Source organism: Anolis sagrei, chromosome X, assembly GCF_037176765.1.
Source record: "Anolis sagrei isolate rAnoSag1 chromosome X, rAnoSag1.mat, whole genome shotgun sequence".
Lineage (NCBI taxonomy): Eukaryota > Metazoa > Chordata > Lepidosauria > Squamata > Dactyloidae > Anolis > Anolis sagrei.
The window spans coordinates 22,041,647-22,062,324 of NC_090034.1; the positions used below are offsets into that span (position 1 = coordinate 22,041,647).

Here is a 20,678-nt window from a genome sequence, read left to right on the forward strand (position 1 = left end):
GAATCACAAGGCTCTCTGGATGCAGGTGGGCTATAACTCCCATAATCCTGTATTGGTGCTCTGTAGCTGGGTGGAGTACAGCTCCCATCATCCCGTATTGGCGTTGTGTAGGTGGGTAAAGTACAGCTCCTATCATCCCATATTGGTGCTCTGTGGGTGGGTGGGCTACAACTCCCATCATCCCAGATCAACCCTTCCCCCCCCCCAAAAAAAACCCCAATACTATTCAATGTGTTTTTGGGTTTCTTCCCAACATATGTTTGTCTTAATTTCATTGTTCTTTTCTTCACCCCAAAAAAGTCCACTTGAAAATACAAAGCAACACTTAACACAGAAATATAATATGGTTTTTTGGAAAAAGGATTGCCCTTTAATATACCTCGATCACAGCTTTACTTTAATACACAACAATAATATTATTGGAGCATCTGGTTTCCCCTTTCTCTGGGCAGACTCCCTTCCTGCAGAGTCTGGCTCTTTAGCTTTATTGGGTGACAGATCCCATCTTCCTTTATGGTCACCAAGCTGTTTGAGCACCGCCAGAGACCTTTGCCAGCCAGGTTGACCCTTTGGACTTTGACATCTGGAGACCCACAGCTGCAGACTGCACAGTCTGAGGTTAGAGTTTTGCTACCGTTGAAGATCCGTTCTTTGAAAACCACACTTTAACCCGCAGGACTCAGGCTGTCCAGCTTCTCTCCAGGCTGACCAGCTCCATCCCTTCGCAGCAGGAAAGGGGCCGTGGAGACTTTGGCTGCCAGCAGAATGGAAGAAAAAGAGAAAGGTGGGGATGTTCAGCCTTTCCTGCGGCTCAAAAGGATCCTCAAACACCTTCTCAAAGGAAGGTGGTTCAGGGCAATAAAAGGGACTGCAAGGGATGCCCTGAACAAGGAGGCAAGATCTGAGGCCACCTCTTGTCTGCTCTTGCACAGAATCATGGATTTGGGAAGAGCACCCAGAGGGCATCCAGTCCAAGGAAAAGAGAGTCCCTTTGTGCAGGGGATTCGGGGCGGAGCACAACATATATACGGCAAACATTCAATGCCGGGACATAAAACCATAAATATATACAAACACACACACACAAACACACACATATATATTATGGTCGATGACCAGCACCAAAATCCCTTTGGATAAAAGCACCTTGGGCCTTCCTTACCGCTGGCTCCCTGTTTGACCGCTGGAGTCCATGGAAGGGGCTCCACTGGATGGGCTCCAAGGGCCAGCTGCAGACGGAGACCTCACTGGCCTTCCCCGAGTCGATCATGGGATCGTTGGCACCGAGAGAGCTCTCCTCCCAATGCAAAGCGGAACTGGAAAAGCGGGGGAGAGGGAAGGAGACCCCAAAATGAACCACAAAGGGGGGCAGGGGTTGTGGTGCTAACATTAGAAGGGATACACAAAAGGCATCCAATCCAACCCAGTTCTACTGTCATAATCCAGTCCTTCCTGACAGTCATCCTGCTTAAAAACCTCAAGGAAAAAGACTCCACCAGACGCTAAGATGGCATATACTAACTCTCAAACAGCTTTTAGCACCAGAAAGTTCTTCCTAATGTGTACATGGAATCTATTTTCATTAATTTGGCTATCCGCTGGCAGGGATGGGTGGCACGGTCCCTCCAGGAGGGACAATTTGAAGGATGTATCTACACTATAATTGGTGCCGTTTGGTGCCACTTTGACTACCAAGGCTCATTGCTAACGAAAGTTGCAGAGAAGGCAAAAAGGCCTTGCAAAGTTGCACCGCCAAGGATCCCATTACATTGAAAGTGGCATCAAACTGCAGTACTATGGCACTAAGCAGTTGATGTTTTGGACAGAAAGCTTGGCATGCTTCGGACCTTTGCAGCCCCAACTGTGAGGCCGGTTACCTGGGTTGCCCCATGGAGCCAAGATGGAGGTTGCCGTGAATGGGGTTTCCATAGCCGCCGGAGGCCAGGGGCTCCTCTTGAGTGCCATAGCAGCCGGTGTCCAGGATCTGCAAGTGGAGCAACTCCTCCGAGTTGCTGAAGGCCGGGTTGTCCAAGGAATTGGCTGAGGCCAGCCACGGTTCGGACCAGTAGTGTGCCGAGACATCATCCAGGCGGCAGAAGCGCCGATAGCTGCAACAGGAGCACAAGGGATGACAGCTGGCCGGGAAGACCCCAATGCTCTGATTATGGGGATGGGGACAGGAATTGGGAAGGGCCACTTTAGGGACCTAACTTCTAAATAAAGGTTTCCAGACCCAGACCTGCCTAAGTGAGAACTCCAGGCCTAATATCCTTCCTTCCTTTTTTTCTTTCCATCATCCTTTCCATCCTTCCATCATGAAGGCCCTCTTCCATCTATCCTTTCATCCATCCATCATGAAAGCAGCATATGCTCACATCCTCCTTTTCTTCCTTCCATCATGAGGGCATCACAGGCCCACATCCTTTCTTCCTTTCCTTCTTTCCATCCATTCATACATCATGAAAGGAGCGCAGCCCTGCCCCCCTCCCTCACTCCCTCCCTCATTCCTTCATTCCTTCCTTTCTGAAGGCAGCACAGGTTCACATGCTTTCCTTCCATCATGAAGGCGGTGCAGACTCACAACATTTCTTCCTTCCTTCCTTCCTTCTTTCCATCATGACAGCGGCAGGGCCCACATCCTCCTTTTCTTCTTTCCTTCCACCATGAACGTAGCTTGAGACCACATCCATCCATCCATCATGCAAGCAACACAGCCCTCCCTCCTCCTTTCCTTCCTTCCTTTCTATCATGAAGGCGGTTCAGGTTCATATCCTCCTTTTCTTTCCTTCCATCATGAAGGTAGCTCAGGCTCCCACCTATCCAGCCATCTATCCAGAAAGGAGCTCAGGCTCCCTCCCTCCCTCCCTCCCTCCCTCCCTCCCTCCCTCCCTCCCTCCCTCCCTCCCTCCCTCCCTCCCTTCCTTCCTTCCTTCCTTCCTTCCTTCCTTCCTGGTGGCAGGTGGGCTGAGAAAGTTCAGAGATGACCCTGGAATGCAGCCAGGAGCCGTCTGGAGTGGAGGGAGATGCCCCTCGGAGGGCTTTTTAAGGGTCTCCTCACCCAGCCTTGCACTCACCTGCTCTTGGTCTGGTCGGCTCTAGCCTCCAGCAACAGCAGCCGGACCCTGCGGATGACCAAGCCAGCCACGGCCAGGCCAAGTGCCACTAGGCTGAGCAGAAGGCCACAGGCCACGCCCAGGACACCCTGCTGGGTCACGCGGAAGTCACAGCGGAGGCCCAGGAACCAGAAGTCACTGCCCACAGGGCACCTGCCGGACCAGAGAGAGGACAGGCGGATGTCAGCCGCAGAAAGGCCCCTGCGCAGCACGCCTCTCGATGCCCCAAGAGTCTTGGCCAGCAACTCCCAAAGTCTGGTCCTGCACGTGTTTTGGACTTCAGCCCCAGAAGCAATGGCCATTAGTTGAAGTGGCTGCGGCTGCTGCGAGTTGGTCCAAAACCCCTGAAGGAGCAGAGTTGGGGAATCCACAGTCCCACTCCCCCAGCAGCTTCTAAAATGCCGCACTTGATGTCTTTGTAGGGCAGGAAGCCTATTTTAACCTTTTATTATTACCCTGTTTCCTCAAGTCTAAGATACACTTTCCTCCCTTATATAAACCTCTCTAAAAATGGGGCGCACCTTAGAATTACAGGCGTATCTGATTTAATTATGTTGGTGGAGGTGGTGGTGAAATGAGGATGCATCTTACAATCAATGGCATCTTACAGTTAAAGACATGTGGGTTGTTTGTTGTTGTTATTATTATTATTATTATTATTATTATTATTATTATTATATTTCTCTTGGTTTTGGTTTTGGGTGCTAAGCAGGACTGAGCCTAGCTGCTTCCCGAATGAGAGACTACAAGAAAAGCATTGGGGGAAGACTCCTGTCTATTATTATCATTAGTATTATGACCATGTCTCTTTCGATCTTGGTTTTGGATGCTGAGATAGGTCTTTCCTTCTCCCTCAATGGGAGTCCGCAAGTTATAATATTTGCTATTATTATTATTATCATTATCATTATCATTATCATTATTACTATGTCTTTTTTGATCTTGGTTTTGGGTGCTAAGATAGGTCTTCCTTCTCCCTCAATGGGAGACCCCAAGTTATAATAGTTGCTATTATTATTATTATTATTATCATCATCATCATCATCATCATCATCATCATTATTACTATGTCTCTTTCAATCTTTGTTTTGGGTGCTAAGCTGGGTCTTTCTGCTCCCTAAATGGGGACCCTAGGATATAATTACTGCTGTTGTTGTTATAACTACATTTCTTCCATTCTAAGACATACCTTTTTCTATATACACTTTTCAAAAAATGGGGTGTGTCTTAGGATCACAGATGCATCTTATGTATTTCTGTTGTTGGTCCTGAAATTGAGGTGCATCTTACAATTGAAGAAATGCTGCAAATATATGGTTTTTTAAAAGATTGAGTTTCTCTCTTTTTTTCCTCCTGCTTCTCCCTTTTCGCCTTTGGAGCCCCTTGCACTCCATTCAGTGCATCCCATCCTCTCTTTGTTTGGGGATTGCTTTTGCTATCTCAGCCATTGAGATGCACTCACTGGCAGACGGGGGTCTGGTTGGCTGCATGGGTGCAGATACCCTGGTTCTTGCAATAGTCCCGGTGGCAGGCAGAGACGCAGGTGGCGCTGGCGAGGGCCCCTTCGGTGGTGGCGACGCATTCATAGCCCTCGCGGCAGGAGAAGAGCGTGGTGCAGGGATCCAGGTGCCTCTCTGTAGGAGGAGGATGAGATGAAGATGATAAGAGACCACAGGCGTAGAATGAATGCACTTTGCCTTGCTTCAGTGCTATGGAATCCTGGAGGCTGTAGTTTGACAAGGCCTTGGGCCTTCTCTCCTAAAGAATGCTGGTGCCGCATTAAACTACAAATCCCAGGATCGCATAGCATTGAGACATGACCTTTAAATTAGAGGTGACATCCCTCCAAGAGGAGCTCCTGAAGTAGCTTCCCCTTTGGCTTTGGCTCAGCACTAAGATGACTGTATGACGCAAGTCTAATGTGCACCCTCATTTTGCAGAGGTAATTTAGCCCCAAATGGTGAGCATTAGATTCAGGTAAATAGAGTATCACATGGCTTTTAGTAGGAAATCGATGCATCTTGGAATTGAGGTGCTCTTATGCAAATGATGATGATGATGATGATGATTGGCACAATGGGTGCAGCGCCTAAAGACCTTGGCCTGCACTTAAACACAATCGGTGCTGACAAAATTACCATCTGCCAGCTGCAGAAGGCCACCTTACTGGGATCTGCACGCATTATTCGCCGATACATCGCACAGTCCTAGACACTTGGGAAGGGTTCGATGTGTGATGCAATACAACATCCAGCAGAGTGACCTTATTTGCTGTGGACTCAGCTTGTTGTATTTCAAATAATAATAATAATAATAACAACAACATCATAGTATCATAGAATCATTGAGTTGTAAGAGGGTGGGACATCCAGTCCAACCCCTTGCCAAGAAGCAGGAAAATCGCATTCAAAGCACCCCCGACAGATCCAGCTTCTGTTTAAAAGCCTCCAAAGAAGGAGCCTCCACCACACTTCGGGACAGAGAGTTCCACTGCTGAATAGCTTTCACAGTTAGGAACTACTTTCCTGTAGTTTGAAGCCATTGCTTTATTGTGTCCTAGTCCACAGGGCAGCAGGAAACAAGCTTGCTCCCCACTCACATATTTATACATGGCAATAATAATAATAATAATAATAACAACAACTACAACAACAACAACAACAATAACAACAACATATTACCTTCTTGCTTTTTTGACGCAAGGAGGGCCTTTTCCCCTTCTTGGTGGTAATGAAATTATTGTGCATTTCATAATTCATGGTGTTTTAGAGCTAACATTGTGCCTCCAATGTTAGCCCTGTTTCTGGGTGTATTCGATAACTGCTGCTTCCCAAAAGTGGCCCCTGTTCCCCCCCCCTCCCATTGCTTTAGTTTTTGAGAGACAGAAGGTAACGCATCTATTCATGATAACCCTATCTAAGAAACATGAGCTGATGTGGTCTATCCAGTGCTGTTTTCTGAATCAGCTTCCCAGAGAATCCCAGAAACAAGCCTAAAAACCAAGAGACCAAGAAAAATATTTTTGGTTGGAAATATGATAATGCAGCCTGATACCCACTGAACTGCCAATGGGTTCAAATGACAGGAAAAGAGATTTGTCCTGAACTTGAGGAAGAACTTCCTAACCACAAGAAGAACGGTTCAACAGAGAACTCTCTAATTCAGAGACCAATGGTTTTAAACAGAGGCTGAATGGCCATCTGTTGGGCTGGTTTGGATTTTGCTTTTCCTGCCTAACAGAAGGGGGTTGGATCAGATGATCCTGAGGATCACTTCCAAGTCTATGATTCTTTGGTATTATTATTATTATTATTATTATTATTATTATTATTATTCAGAGTTTGGATGGCCATCTGTCAGGAGTGCTTTGATTGTGTCTTCCTGCTTGGCAGAAGGGGGTTGGACTGGATGGCCTCGTCCCTTCTGACTCTAGGATTCTATGCCAGGGCTCAGTGCCTTGGAAGCCTGGGAGTTGTGGTTTTGCAAGGCCTTTGGCCTTCTTTTGTAAAGACCGGTGGTGCCTCACTCCCAGGATTTCCTTGCAATGAGTCATGGCACTTCGAGGGGTGTCAAACTGCATTCATTCTGCAATGCAGATTAACCCACCATCCTCCAAAGAGAGGGTTTAGCAGCCACTCATGTCACTGGCACAAGGAGGGACCCTTTGGGTGCTTGGCCACCTTCAGGTAGTCCCTTGGTGTCCTTCCTCCCCGCCTCCTACTTGGGCTCCTTTCACCCAGGCCCTCCCTTCCTGACCTTGTGTCCTGCTCCGCAGGAGACTGGCGTTGCCCACCCAGAGCCCTGGGGGCAAGCACTCCGAAAGGGCCGACCGGTCCAGGGCCACCCAGAGGCCCGGAGCCATGGCCAGGAAGATGGCATCGAACTCCACCACGACGCTCCCGGGGCTGCGAGGGAAGAAGGATGCGGTCAGCCATTGGTTTGTGCAAGGACAGTGACAGAGATGGGCACAAAGGCCCCAAAAGAAGGATGGGAGGAGAGGGAGGAAGGAGAGGAAGGGAATCAGGAAGGAAATAGGGAAGGAGAAGAAAGGAAGGAGAGAAGGAAGGAAATAGGGAGGGAGGGAAGGAAGGAGAGGGAAAGAGGGAGGAAATAAGAAGAAAATAAGGAGAAAGGGAGGGAGGGAAAGAAGGGAGGAAAGAAGAAGGAAGGAAGGAAAGGAAGGAGAGAGGGAAGGAAATGAGAGAGGGAGTGAGTGGGGGAAGGAGAAGAAGGAAATGAGAAAGAAATAAGGAGGTGATAGGGAGGGAAGCACTGGGAAGAATGGGGTGCCTCTTGGAGTGGACAAAACATTGTTAAGGGTGGCCAAGGGAGAGAAGACTCTCCCTGCAGAAGGTAAAGTTAAAGGTTTTCCCTGACATAAAGTCTAGTCATGTCTGACTCTTGGGGGGGGGGGAGTGAACATCATCCCTCATTGTCCGTAGACACCTCCAAGGTCATGTGGCCAGCATGACTGCATGGAGCACCGTTGCCTTCCCGCAGAACCAGTATCTATTGATCTACTCACACTTGCATGTTTTCGAACTGCTAGGTTGTCAGAAGCTAGGCCTAACAGCAGGAGCTCATCCTGCTCCTTGGATTCAAACCTCCAACCTTTCGGTCGGTCAGCAAGTTCAGCAGCTCAGTGGTTTCACCCACTGCGCCACCAAAGGGGATTTCAGCAATTCACGTAACACCAGCTGAAATGCCCCCTTTTAGGCTCTCATTTTCATTCTAGCAACCTGGTTCTATCAACCTGACATTGTACCCAACCAGATCCCAGCCATACATTTTGTGTGGGCAATACTGTGGCAAGACAGTCCCAATTCGATCCCCTTGAGCCCTGAAATCTAAGTATCCCACTTTGCAAACCATTATCCAGGAAGCGGGGGGGGGGGGGGGGGGCTTTGCTCTCTTTGGAATGGAAGTTGTTAGTTTCTTAGGTGCCATGAATTCAGCGCACACAGACAAACAATGAATGCAACTCTTTAAATGCTGTAGCCAAACGTTTTCTTTCCTGCTTTCCGGAAACTCTAAATAAAAATAGACGAGAAAAGAGGAAGCCCAAACGTTTTGGCAAAATGTTTTTAAAGTATGTTCTAATAAACAGATCCTGTAACTGAGAAATGCATTCAGATTTGTCAGGGGTCTTTTCACATGTCACAGTTAATATAATTCCAGGGAATGTTGCTATGGGAGTTGAACTGGAATTAAAGTCCTTTATGTAACAGTGCTCAATGCAGTCATGCCTGCCACATGACCTTGGAGGTGTCTACGGACAATGCTGGCTCTTTGGCTTAGAAATGGAGGTGAGCATCAACCCCCAGAGTCGGACACAACTGGACTTAATGTCAAGGGAAAGCTTTACCTTTACCTATGTGCATAGTGTCAGGGTCCCAGGTCTGTGCCAGAGGTGTACTACTTTGAGTGTCGATTGAGAGAGGAAAGTGGGGTATAAATAAATACATAATAATAATAATAATAATAATAATAATAATAATAATAATGCTAACAGCAAGCCCTGAGTGCAGAGGGCTCCCTCTTGGCTCACATCCCTCCCCAAAACACCCTTTTGCAAGATATTCATTGGGGTTCCCCAGTATCTCCTGGACACTCTGAGCTATGTTTTAACCTGCCAGATTATGCTTGCAATGCTGCTTCACCTGGAAGATGAGGCTCTGAAACCTAGTAATAGAGGGAAAAAACAATGTACCGTATTGTCTTCACTTCCAGCCACTGGAATCCAGGCAAAGAGACCAAAAGAGGGGTGATCTGGAGAGAGAGAAAGGGAAGAGGCTGAATGAGAGGAAGAGAATGAGAGGAGACCCCTTTTCATGCCCTATTCTGTGGCCACCAAAGAGGATAGCTGTCCACTTTGGGGATCTTATCGGCCTAAAAAGGAGAAACGTTTGGCCAGTCAGGTTTTTGTAGTCCAAAAGATCTGGAGAGCCAAAGTCCCTTAAGAATAACATCAAGACTGTCCCCTCCATTGCAACAGGAACACGGGAAGCGCTTCGCTCCACAGGAAGGAGTCGAAATGGCACAAAGTGACCATGGAGACAGAGTCATCCCATTATCCTTCCTAGCTTTTGGAGGCGATGCAAAGAAACATATTTTGGTATCAAATGTGGAATCTGGGGGTGAGTGCAATTCAGTTTTTAAACCAGACCTCAGCTTGTTTCCAAAAATCTTTGAGACCATAAAGGGTGCAGAACCAACCCTGCAAGGCAGGCCACAGCACTCACCGTTTCATTGACGCTGAGCACCAAATTCTGGTATTCAGGAGACTCTGGATTTCGGAGGCTCCTGGAAAAGTCCATGTCCAGGACAAGCTCACAGGGGACGCGCAGGAGAGCAGCTGAAGGAGCAGAGAGATGCGCCAAAAGTGGGGGAAAGGGGAGAAGAAAGGGATTATCTTCAAGTGGCTTCCCTGCTCAGGGCCTTCAAAGGGGCCATGGGTCCTTGGGGTTGGATACTAAATGTGTGGAAAATGGGACATGGGACATGGAACAGAGCATGCAGGGGCATCTCCAAAAGCTAAGGGGAGAGAGAAGGGAAAATGCATCCCTCCAGGTGGGTATTACTATTATCGTTATTAATATTGTTATTCCAGGAACAATTGTGTCTCTATGGGGATAAAGGATCAGAGGTATCATTGAGAAGGGCCAGCCCAAGCAGATGATAATGATAATTTTAGTATTGTTAACTGCTTTGAATCTCTTCAAAGATAGTAGCTGTATTGGATTGTTGTTACTATTATTCTTATTGATAACAACAACAACAATAATAAAAACAACAACAAATAAGAATAATAAGAATAAACGTCTCTCTGGCAAGAAAACTCTGGCATGGTCATCATATTGGAGTGAGCAGGAAAATAGCAATAATAATAATAATAATAATACAAAGATTCTGGCACAAGCCAGTAAAGGTGGTCCCAGTGGTGATTGGCACACTGGATGCAGTGCCTAAAGACTTGGCCTGCACTTAAACACAATCGGCGCTGCCAGCTGCAGAAGGCCACCTTACTGGGATCTGCACGCATGTTTTGCCAATACATCACACTGTCCTAGACACTTGGGAAGTGTCCAACGTGTGATCCAATACAACAGCCAGCAGAGTGATCTTGTCTGCTGTGGACGTGTCTTGTTGTGTTTCAAATACTACTACTACTACTACTACTACTACTACTAATAATAATAATAATAATAATGTGACAATTGAAAGAAGGGTGGTGCATCAATGAGGTGGATACATATCATCTGGTGCCAGGAGCCATCCAGGAGCAGATATATTTCCTGGCCCACAGAGCCTTAAAAGACCCGCTTTCCAAGGGGACCTTCCCACTCCCTCCCAAACAGGCAATTCATGGGCAAGGCCATCCCAGCAATATCTGCCCCGCTCTCACCTTTCAGAAGGGGTGGCTGGTTCTCTGCCACAAAGATGGGGGGTGCCCTAGGGCCGCTTTCCCTCGGCGGGGTCTTCCCTGTGGCCTCTCCCTCCGGCTGCTCCTCCTCTGACCCAGGGGCCAGGAGCCAAGTGCTGGCAACTGGGGGCTCCTCCCTGGCAATGCTGCCTAGGTCAGGGGCTGTCATGGGCGGCCAGGTGTTCCAAAAGCCCCGGGGGGTCTCAGTCGGAGAGATCTGGGGCCAGAGTGTGGCTTCCTCCTTGGGACCAGATCCCGCTTCCCAGCTGTGAGTCCTGTCCACAGATGTCTCTTGGGTTGCAGAACGATACTCGGGCACCATGGTTGCCTTTTTGGAATGTGGATTGGAGGATGTGGCCATTTTAGGGGGTAGTTCTGGATCCTGGGCCGCCTCCATGGCATACGGGGCCCCCGAGGGCCACTTGTTTGGGGTGGGGCTCTGGCCAATCATCCCGGGAGTCCTGCCATTGGGGGTCTCTACCATCTCAAACCCTGTTGGAGCCCCTTCTTGCTTTGCAGAAGGAGAGGGAAGCCTATGTGGTCTCTCTGTGGGGTCTATTGACACCCTAAGACTGTCTGAGGCCTCGATTGCATTGGAGCCCAATTCAGCATTTGTGGACCTAATGTGGGGGGCCTGTGTTTGCTGTGTGGGGCCACTCCCTTTTGCAAATAAGGTCCTGAAGGATTCCAATGGGGCCTGGAGAGTTCCTGTTTCTTCTCCCGAAGTGGGGAGGGGTCTTTCTAGTGACTCTTCTGCAGCATCCGAAGATAGGAAAGGTCCAAGACTGCCCTGAGAGGAGTCCGACTGTCTCTTGGGAGCATCCAGAGAGAGCCAGTCCAGGTTGGTGGGCAACGGGAGCAAGTCAGGGGTCTGAGGGTCATCTGAAGCCCCCACTCCAAGGCTAATGGTAGGGTTGGGGCTATTGCTGGAGATTCTCATCCAATACAGAGGTGAAGATGTTCCCCCAAAAGAAGAGGAGGAGGTGGAGGAGGTGGAGGAGGTGGTGGAGGAGGTGGTGGAGGAGGAGGAGGAGTAGGAGGAGGAGGAGGAGGAGGAGGAGGAGGGCTCTGCAGATGGGGATGGTGTTGGAATCCCTGCCAGGAGTTCTGAGCCATTTCTGCTCTCCTGCAAAGAGACTGTTGTTCCATGGATCCAGGAGGCAACTGAGCTCCCAAACAAACTGTCTTGAAGCACATCCTCCTCCTCTTTGGCCATTGAGCCTTCTTCGCGGGACTTTGGGGACGCTGGGTGCACAGAGGTCCAAGGCTTTGGAGGCTGGCTTTGAAGAAAGAGGCTTGGCTTTGTTGCCAGTCCTACAGAGTCCTCATTAGCCCCTGTCTCTCCTGTAGCCATCTGTTGAGAGCTCTGAATGGATGCCGAGGCCAAATCTGTTGTGCCGGTGGGCATATTTGCCCTCCGTCCTGAGGCTGCAGAGCGGGATGGCAACCACGGGAGAGCTGGCTCAGTAGCTGGCTGTTGTGTCCAAGTGAGAATCGTGCCCCTGACTTCTGTGCCCCCGATCTGGGCTGTTGGGCTGCAGAATCTCCCATCATTGCAAGGAGTCTCAGTTGGGGCCCCCTCTGACCCTTCTGCCATGGTGGTGTTAGATCTCTCATCCTTCGTGTCTTTAGCCCCTTTTCCAGCCTCGGTCCAGCTGCGTTGCACCTCCGCATTGGAACCCAGAAGCGATGGCAAGGATACTTGAGTGGAGGGCCAGCCTCCAGGGCCAGGGCTGGGGTCTCCTTGGGAGGCAGGTGAAGGGGTGGGTGCTGGTCCCATGGTGTCTTTGGGGTAAACAGATGCAGGGAGCAGGGTCAGCATGGGAAGGAGGGTCATGAACCTGGTTGGGACCAGAGGTAGGGGCAAGCGGGGGTGCCCATTGCCCCCCGAGACACCCAGGGACCCCTTGCTCTCTGCTGTTCCAGGGAACTGAGTCCTCCTTGTTGCCCAGTATGCTGATTCAGTGGGAGTTTCTCTATGCAGATGTGTGGACAATGCTGGCAAAGTTGGTTGTGGCTGATGAGAGGGCAAGAGAGACCTTGCAGAAGACCCAGAGGAGAGGGAAGGGTCCTGCTGAGCCGCTTGGGATCTTCTTGGCATCTTCATGGTGTTCGGCTCTTGGCTTGGAGACCCCTGAAGCCCGGAGACCTCTGACACTGCAGGGGAGCAAAGGCATCGCCATCATCATCACATTCATTATTGCCATCATCATCATCACTACCACCACCATCACTATCATCAACATCGTTACCACCACCATCATTGCCATCATCATCATCATTATCATCATCACTACCACTACCATTGTCATCATCATCATCACCACCATCATTGCCATCATCAACATCACTACCACCACCATCATTGCCATCATCAACATCATCACTACCACCATCATTGCCATCATCATCATCACTACCACCACCATCATTGCCATCATCACCACCACCACCGTAATCATCAATATCATCATTGCCATTAGGAGCCCCCGGTGGCGGCAAGACTGAAGACTGACAGGTCGGAGGTTTGAATCTGAGGAGAGCGTGGATGAGCTCCCTCTGTCAGCTCCAGCTTCCCATGCCGGGACATGAGAGAAGCCTCCCAAAAGAATGGTAAAACATCAAAACATCTTGGTATCCCCTGGGCAACATCCTTGCAGACAGCCAATTCTCTCACACCAGAAGCAACTTGCAGTTTCGCAAGTCGCTCCTGATACGGAAAAAAAAAATCGCCATTGCCACTATCACCGTAATCCTCATTACCATTGTCAATATCATCATACTCATCATCTGCATCACCATCATCATTAGCATCAGCATCCTCATCCTCATCACCATCAATTGTATTTACTATCTGCCCCTCCTCTCAGCTCAAGGCGGGGTACAACACATTAAAACTCAACACCAAGCAGCATTAGACCGCATCACACTAGAGAATAAATCCACTTTAAATCCGGTTTCTGCCTCCTGCAGAATTCTAGGGTTTGTAGTTTAAGGAGGAGCTTTTAACAGCCTCATTAAACTACAAACCCCAGAATTCTGCAGGAGGCAGAAACCGGATTTAAAGTTGATTCATTCTCTAGTGTAACGAAGAGGTACTTAATTTCCACCATCATCATTCTAAATAAGGTTATAATCTGACTTCTCCCCAAATTTGAGGCTTGGGGTAACTCACCTGCACTGGTCACCTTCACTTTGATCCATTTTGCAGACAGGCCAATAACAAATTGAGTCTTTTGCACTCAAGAACCTGTCTTGCTGGAGGAGGAAGAGCTGCTTTTCTCTTTCAGCATTTAATAATAATATTAGGTAAAGGTAAAGGTTTCCCTTTGACATTAAGTCTAGTTGTGTCCGACTCTGGGGGTTGGTGCTTATCTCCATTTCTAAGTTGAAGAACTGGCATTGTCCATAGACACCTCAAAGGTCATGTGGCTAGCATGACTGCATGGAGAGCCATTACCTTCCTGCCAGAGCAGGAACAAAGAATAGAACAAAGATTAAAATGTCAAAACTAGTAAACTGCAGGTGAGCTTAGCAGAAGGGAAGGGGAAGAAGTACAGAATCCCCACCTATTCCAAGTGGGAACTCTGCTCTGTTCAAACCACACCAGTTTCCCCAAAAGGGAGGCCGATCCCTTTGCAAACAGGTGGCCAGCTGCAGAGCCAGGAAGGCGAGGATCTCCAGGCCATCACACAAACACTCCAACCAACCCTTTTACAGCCCCATCCTCTACCTATGCCCCTATATCCCTGAATCCAGAATTACCAGAAGCGAGGAATCCTCTACCTATAACCCTCCCACAGTCACTGGGAGGATAAGGAAAAGTTCAGCCTCCTTAAACAGGTAACAATGGATGAATATGCCAAAGGAATGCAGGGATGGCAGGGCCGAACAGTTGGAGTGACCCAAAGTGCCTTCTTCTCTCTGCCTACCTATCTTGACCCCTCTCGGATGGAAAGGGATGCGTTCTTTCCTTCTCTTCTCCTTCCCTTGAGTCTTCTCCCGACTTTCCAAGATGGTGCTAAGTTAGAAGCCTGCCTTCTGAGAAACCTTCAGATGAAGCTTAGTTTGAGTTTCCTTTCTCTGCTAATAATCATCTGTGGAACTTTTGGTATCTTTACTCATTTCTTGAGACCACTGCAACCCACACCGATGACTGATCAAGTCCTAACGTGGCACATAGAGCCCCCATGACCCACTCTATGTCCTGGTGTGGTTTTCAGGACGACGGACCATGGACAATGGGACTTGCAGTATCTTCACTCGTTTCTTGAGACCACTGCAACCCACACCAATGACTGATCAAGTCCTAACTTGGCACATAGAGCCCCCATGACCCACTCTATGTCCTGGTGTGGTATCCGGGACGATGGACCATGGACAATGGGATTTACAGTATCTTCATCCTGGTGCAGTTTGGAGGACAATGGACCATCAACAATGGGCAGGGGCGGCTCATCCATTACGCGAAGTAAGCGGTCGCAGAACACTTTTTTTTGCCAGGGGCGCAGAGGCGCCTCTGTAAATGCCCCTCGACTGCCACTTGAGGAGGGCCCCTCAGCCCTAGCAGTCCGGGGGGAGCCTCGGCTTTCTTGCCTTGCTGTCAGGCAAGCCTCTTCCCAAAGGGGCCGGGCCCTTGATCCTTGCCTAGCCCCTCTCATTCCTACTCCACCCGGCCACCGGGTGTGTGAGCAGAGCCGGCGCTCAATCGTTCTCTGCATTCGATCCCTTCCCTATGACCGGCTCCCTTTCCCGATCCCCCAGCACTCCACCCTCCTCCTCTCCTCTCCCGAATCCGTGGGTGGGCCAAGGGGCGGAGCCGCCATGTCTGGCCCGCTTTGGGTCCTGAGGCGTGTCTGAAGACCCCAACGTGCGCACCAAAAGTCGCCTCTTCTCCTGACTTTCTCTTCAGCCATTGGGACCAAGAGAGAGAGAGAGGTATCTCCGGCTGGAGGTATCTCTCACCTCCGTTTCCTCCTTTGTTTTTGCGCCTACCTTCAGGAAAGGTGGGCATCTCCACCTCTTTCTCTCTCTCTCTCAGTCCCAATGGCTGAGGAGAAAATAAGGAGAAGAGGTGACTTTTGGTGCACACGCTGGGGTCTTCAGGCACACCTCCGGACCCAAAGCGGGCCAGGCAAGGGAGCAAGTGCGGCAAGTGTAGTCACTGGGATGTATAGTTCACCTACAATCAAAGAGAATTCTGAACTCCACCAATGATGGAATTGAACCAAATATGGCACACAGAACTCCCACGACGAACAGAAAATATATATCAATGATTGGTTGGGGGGGGGGGCAAAATACTGTTTGCTTACCTTTGAAAATTACCTAGGGCCGCCTCTGACAATGGGACTTCCATATGGGAGTTGTAGTTCACTCACACCCACTGAACCAGCTGACATTGGATCTACACTCAGTCTGAGGCAAAGACAAGCAACGCCTTTTTCAAATAACCCGGGCATTGCCAGGTCCCCAAGCTAGTAGAGCAATAAAGGACCACAGCAAAATGCCCTCAAAGATGTAGCTGATGGAGGGGTCCAGAGGTCTACCTGCCCCAAACCCAACCCTAGGGATGATCCCTGTTTTCATCCACAGACCTTCGAACCCTCTTTGGGGCCACCATTGTCCTGAGAAGGAAGCCTGGCCCTGGGGCCCTTCCAAAAAGGCCCAAATTGGGCCCGAAAGAGACAGCCCACCCTCCGAGACAGAATCAGCGCATCCTCAGCAGCGCTGGCCCAGCGTCGCCATGGCAACCGGCATTCTCCGGCAGAGAGGCTCTGGGGTCTGCGGAGGGAGGGGGTTGCCTGGCATCGCTTCGGCTGCAGAAGGGAGCAGAGGCTCCTTACGTTGGCATGTTCACACCCAGGCATAAAGAGGGGAAGCATTGGGAGAAATCTGGGGGAAAGGGCTCCCTGGGCATGGGGTGCGGGTGGGGGAGTCCATGTTATCTCCCCAGAGCAGGAATCTGGTTGAGGCCATGCTGGTGCTGCTGGTAAGAGGGAGGCAGGAAGGAAGGAAGGAAGGAAGGAAGGAAGGAAGGAAGGAAGGGGCCAGGGAGAAGCCAAACCCTGGAAAATGTGCAAAAAAACCTACATGATAGCAGCACCCGTTTCTCAGTGGAAAGTGTGCTGCTGTGATTGTGGAGCTTTTGTTGTTGTAGCAAGGATTTACACAAATGTGAAGCAAAGCACAGCCAAAATGGAAGGACAGAACTGCAAGAGGTTTCCAGAAATAATATTGGCTTGGTCTTATTATGAATATTCGTTTCTAGCATTTGCAAGGAGACCCAAAGCTGCATTTGGAAGGGGATTAAGATTAAAAGCACACACACACACACACACACACAAGTCTCCCAGAAAAAAGAGAGGAGGCAAATGGGGAAGATGAAGAGGAGGAGAATCAGAAGAGTGAAGGTGAATCCTTTTCACTGGGTTGCTGTGAGTTTTCCAGGCTGTATGGTCATGTTCCAGAAGCATTCTCTCCTGACATTTTGCCCACATCTATGGCAGGGAACTTCAGGGGCTATGAGGTTGGTTGGAAACTAGGCAAGTGAGGTTTATATATCTATGGAATGTCCAGGTTGGGAGAAAGAACTCTTGTCTGTTTGAGGGAAGTGTCAATGTTGCAATTGGCCAGCATGATTAGCATTTAATGGCCTTGCAGCTTCAAAGTCTGGCTGCTTCCTGCCTGGTGGAATCCTTTTTTTGGGAAATGGTCTTGTAGCAAGATTGCGTCTTGCAGACAAGAATCAATTAGGGCCACCTAAAACCTCCCAACAAAGGATCCCCCAGGCAGTAACCAGCCAGGCTTTGAATCTACAAAGTCATTCAATGCTAATCAGGGTGTGCAAAGAACAACACTAAAAAAACAGGGGAATTCCTGAGAAGAAACTATCAGGGACAGCTAACACCTCCCCAAAAAGGACGCCTCCAGGCAGAAAGCAGCCAGGCTTTGAAGCTGCAAGGCCATTAAATTATAATCAAGCTGGCAATTGCAACATTCACACTTGCGTTCAACAGACAAGAATTCATTCTCCCATTCTGGACATTCCACAGGTATATAAACCCTGCTTGCCTAGTTTCCAACAGACCTCACAACCTCTCAGGATGCCTGCCGTAGATGTGGGTGAAATGTCAGGAAAGAATGCTTGTGGAACATGGCCAGACACCCCAAGGAATAGAATGACAGAGTTGGAAAAGACCCCAAAAGACTATTATGGTTTTTATCTCTCTGTCTTAACACTGTTGATGGCAAGCTGCAAGGAGACACTGGCAATAAATCCATATAGGATTGTTATTATTTATTTCTACCCCACTTTCTTCCCTGTAGGGAGGGACTCAAACCGGATCTGAACCATGCCATCTAACAACCATTTAAAACAAAGCAAGTGCATTTAAAAAAATACCAATAACTGTTCAATATTAGGATGTGGATATAAAATTAAAATACAATTAGAACACATTGGGGGTTTAGTCTAAACTCCAAAGGAGCTCTGTGGGGTCCGAAATTATCTATTCTTCAATTCACTGAAAGGGAGCAGATGCTGACATGGCAGGAACATGGGAAAGAAGGGACTCTATTTGGACTGCCAAGTGGACTCTAGTTGGACTCCTCCTTTGGGGGATTTCAAGAAGAGACTGATGGCCATCTATCAGGAGGGCTTGAATTGTGCTTTTTCTGTATGGAAGACCCTTGGGAGGGAGGGTCCCTTCTGACTCTAGCTCTGTTTCTCCATGAGGCTGGATGGGCATCTGTCAGGAGGGCTTTGATTGTGCCTTCCTTCCTGCCAGCAGGGGTTGGACTGGATGGCCTCTGAGGGTCCCTTCCAACTATAAGAGTCTTTCATTTTTTGTGAGCCTGCTCATGTATCTAGGAGGCTGGGCGGGCATCTGTTGGGAGGGATTGGGTGGTGTCCTAGGATGGAGATGGAGATTTTTGATTTACCGTGAGCCTGCTCATTTCTATAAGGCAGGGTGGCCATCTGTCGGGAGGGATTAGATAGTGTCCTTCTGTGACAGATGGGGAATGGATTAGACTTCCGACTCTAGGATTCTATAGCTGTGTTTCTCCATGAGCTTGCTCATGCCTATGAAGCTGGGTGTGCATCTGTTGGGAGGGATTGGGTGGTGTCCTAGGATGGGGATGGAGATTTTTTTCCCCCCTTGAGCCTTCTCATTTCTATAAGGCTGGGTGGCCATCTGTCGGGAGGGATTCGATAGTGTCCTTCCTCTATGGCAGATGGGGGATGGATTAGATGGCCCTGCCATGGATGAGTCCCTTCCAACTCTAAAATTCTCTAGCTGTGTTTCCCCATGAGCCTGCTCATGCCTATGAGGCTGGGTGAGCACCTGTTGGGAGGGGGTTGGACTGGATGGCCTTTGAGGGACCCCTTCTAACTGTAAGAGCTTTCGATTCTCCATAAGCCTGCTCATTTGTCTAGGAGGCTAGGTGGCCATCTGTTGGGAGGGATTGGGTGGTGTCTAGGGGAGGATGGAATCATAGAACTGTTAAGAGACCCATCCCCATTCCAGGAGACTACCCAATCTCTCCCAACAGATGGCCACCCAGTCTCCTTGGCACACACTCGGGGGGGCGATGGGCGCGGCAGTCAAGTTTCCTAGGGATCAGGTCTCCTTGGAAGGGTCTTCCTTCTCCCGAAGGGCCAAAGACAGACCCACCCCTCCCCAGCGGCGGATTGGTGCCCTCCCCCTTTCCCAGGACCCTTAGAAACCCCCTTCTTCCCCCTCTCCTTGCCCTCTGCCCCACAAAGATCCCCTTACCTGCTCCCAGGAGGAGGAAGAAGAGGATGCTGCCCATGCTGCGCCCGCCTGGATGCATGGAGAGGAGGAGCGAGGACGGGGGGGGGGGGGGAGAGAGAAGGGCCCTCGGAGCATGTGCAGAGCGCGAGGAGCCTCCCCTTCGAAAGGAGGGAGGGAAAGAAACCCACCCGCGGAAAAGGAGGGAGGAGGGAGGAAGGAAGGAAGGAAGGCACCCCTCCTTGCCTCTGCGGGGAGGGCATTGGCCAGCTCCAAAGGGTGGCACAGAACACCGAGGGACCTCCAATCCAACCCCCTAGGAGGAAAAACACAATCTAAGCCCTTCCAGCAGATGGCCATCCAAGTCTCATAGGCATTAGCTGGGGAAATAGGGCTGTAGAAAGGCTCCTAGAGTCCAAAGAGACCGCCAAGGGCTATCCAATCCACCCCCCTAGGAGGAAAAGCACAATCTAAGCCCGCCCAGCAGATGGCCATCCAAGTCTCATTAACAGGGAATATAGCTGTGGACAGAATCCAAAGAGACCTCCAAGGGCCATCCAATCCACCCCCCTAGGAGGAAAAACACAATCCAAGCCCTCCCAGCAGGTGGCCATCTCATGGGCATTAGTAGGAGAAATAGGGCTGTAGAAAGGCTTCTAGAGTCCGAAGAGACCTCAGAGGGCCATCTAATCCAACCCTTTTGTCATAAAGGCACTTCCTATTCCCTCCTGACAGCTGACCTTTACTTAAAGACCTCCATAGGAGGAAACTGGGTGGCCATCTGTCAGGAGGGCTTGGATAGGTCCCAAGCCTTGCTAGCACTACTTATGCTGTGCCTGTGGCCAGAGAAATGTTCCTTCCCACTGGCCAGGGACAGTGCAGGCATGGGCAAACTTAGGCTCTTCAGGTGTTTTGGACTTCAACTCCCATGATTCCTAACAGCTTTGCTTTCCATCCATTCCTCTTGTTGCAATGCACCTTCGTGGTGGCCTTGCCCTTGGGCGCTTATTACTCTGTGGCCGAGTGAGGGTTCCAACCCAAATCATCCCATATACCACCACACTGGTCCTTGGCTCTTCTGTGCCTTACAGTCAGCTCCAACTTCGTGGCCATTTGCATTCAGAAATGTTACCCTCCCCCCCCCCTTCCCCTGAGTGTGTGTGAGACCTGCCCCATGCAATCCATTTTGTGACAATGTTTTCTTCCACAACAGGGAAGCACCTTCCAAATACATGTATCTCACAGCAGTAAGGCTTTAAAGGAAATGATGGGAAGCATGCCAAATGTTGCCAGCATCCAGCAGGGCCAGGCAGCATAGTATGTGGAATGCTGGGAGTTGGAATCCAAGAATATGAGGTTCAAAGGTTGATTGAAACTCCAATTCAA

General features: G+C 49.6%; 1 protein-coding gene across 1 annotated transcript; it reads right to left on the reverse strand.

Moving 5' to 3' along the window:
* Nucleotides 1-339: 339 nt before the first annotated feature.
* LOC132781908 (uncharacterized) lies at nt 340-19,393 on the reverse strand. The gene is made up of 11 exons (XM_067460531.1): nt 19,317-19,393; nt 11,598-12,693; nt 10,519-11,519; nt 9,356-9,468; nt 8,824-8,882; nt 6,870-7,018; nt 4,576-4,747; nt 3,075-3,266; nt 1,878-2,108; nt 1,163-1,316; nt 340-754 (listed from the first exon to the last, which is right to left on the reverse strand). The coding sequence occupies exons 1-11, from the start codon at nt 19,372-19,374 to the stop codon at nt 680-682; spliced, it is 3,300 nt and encodes a 1,099-aa protein (XP_067316632.1). The 5' UTR covers nt 19,375-19,393; the 3' UTR covers nt 340-679.
* Between the last annotated feature and the right edge of the window lie 1,285 nt (nt 19,394-20,678).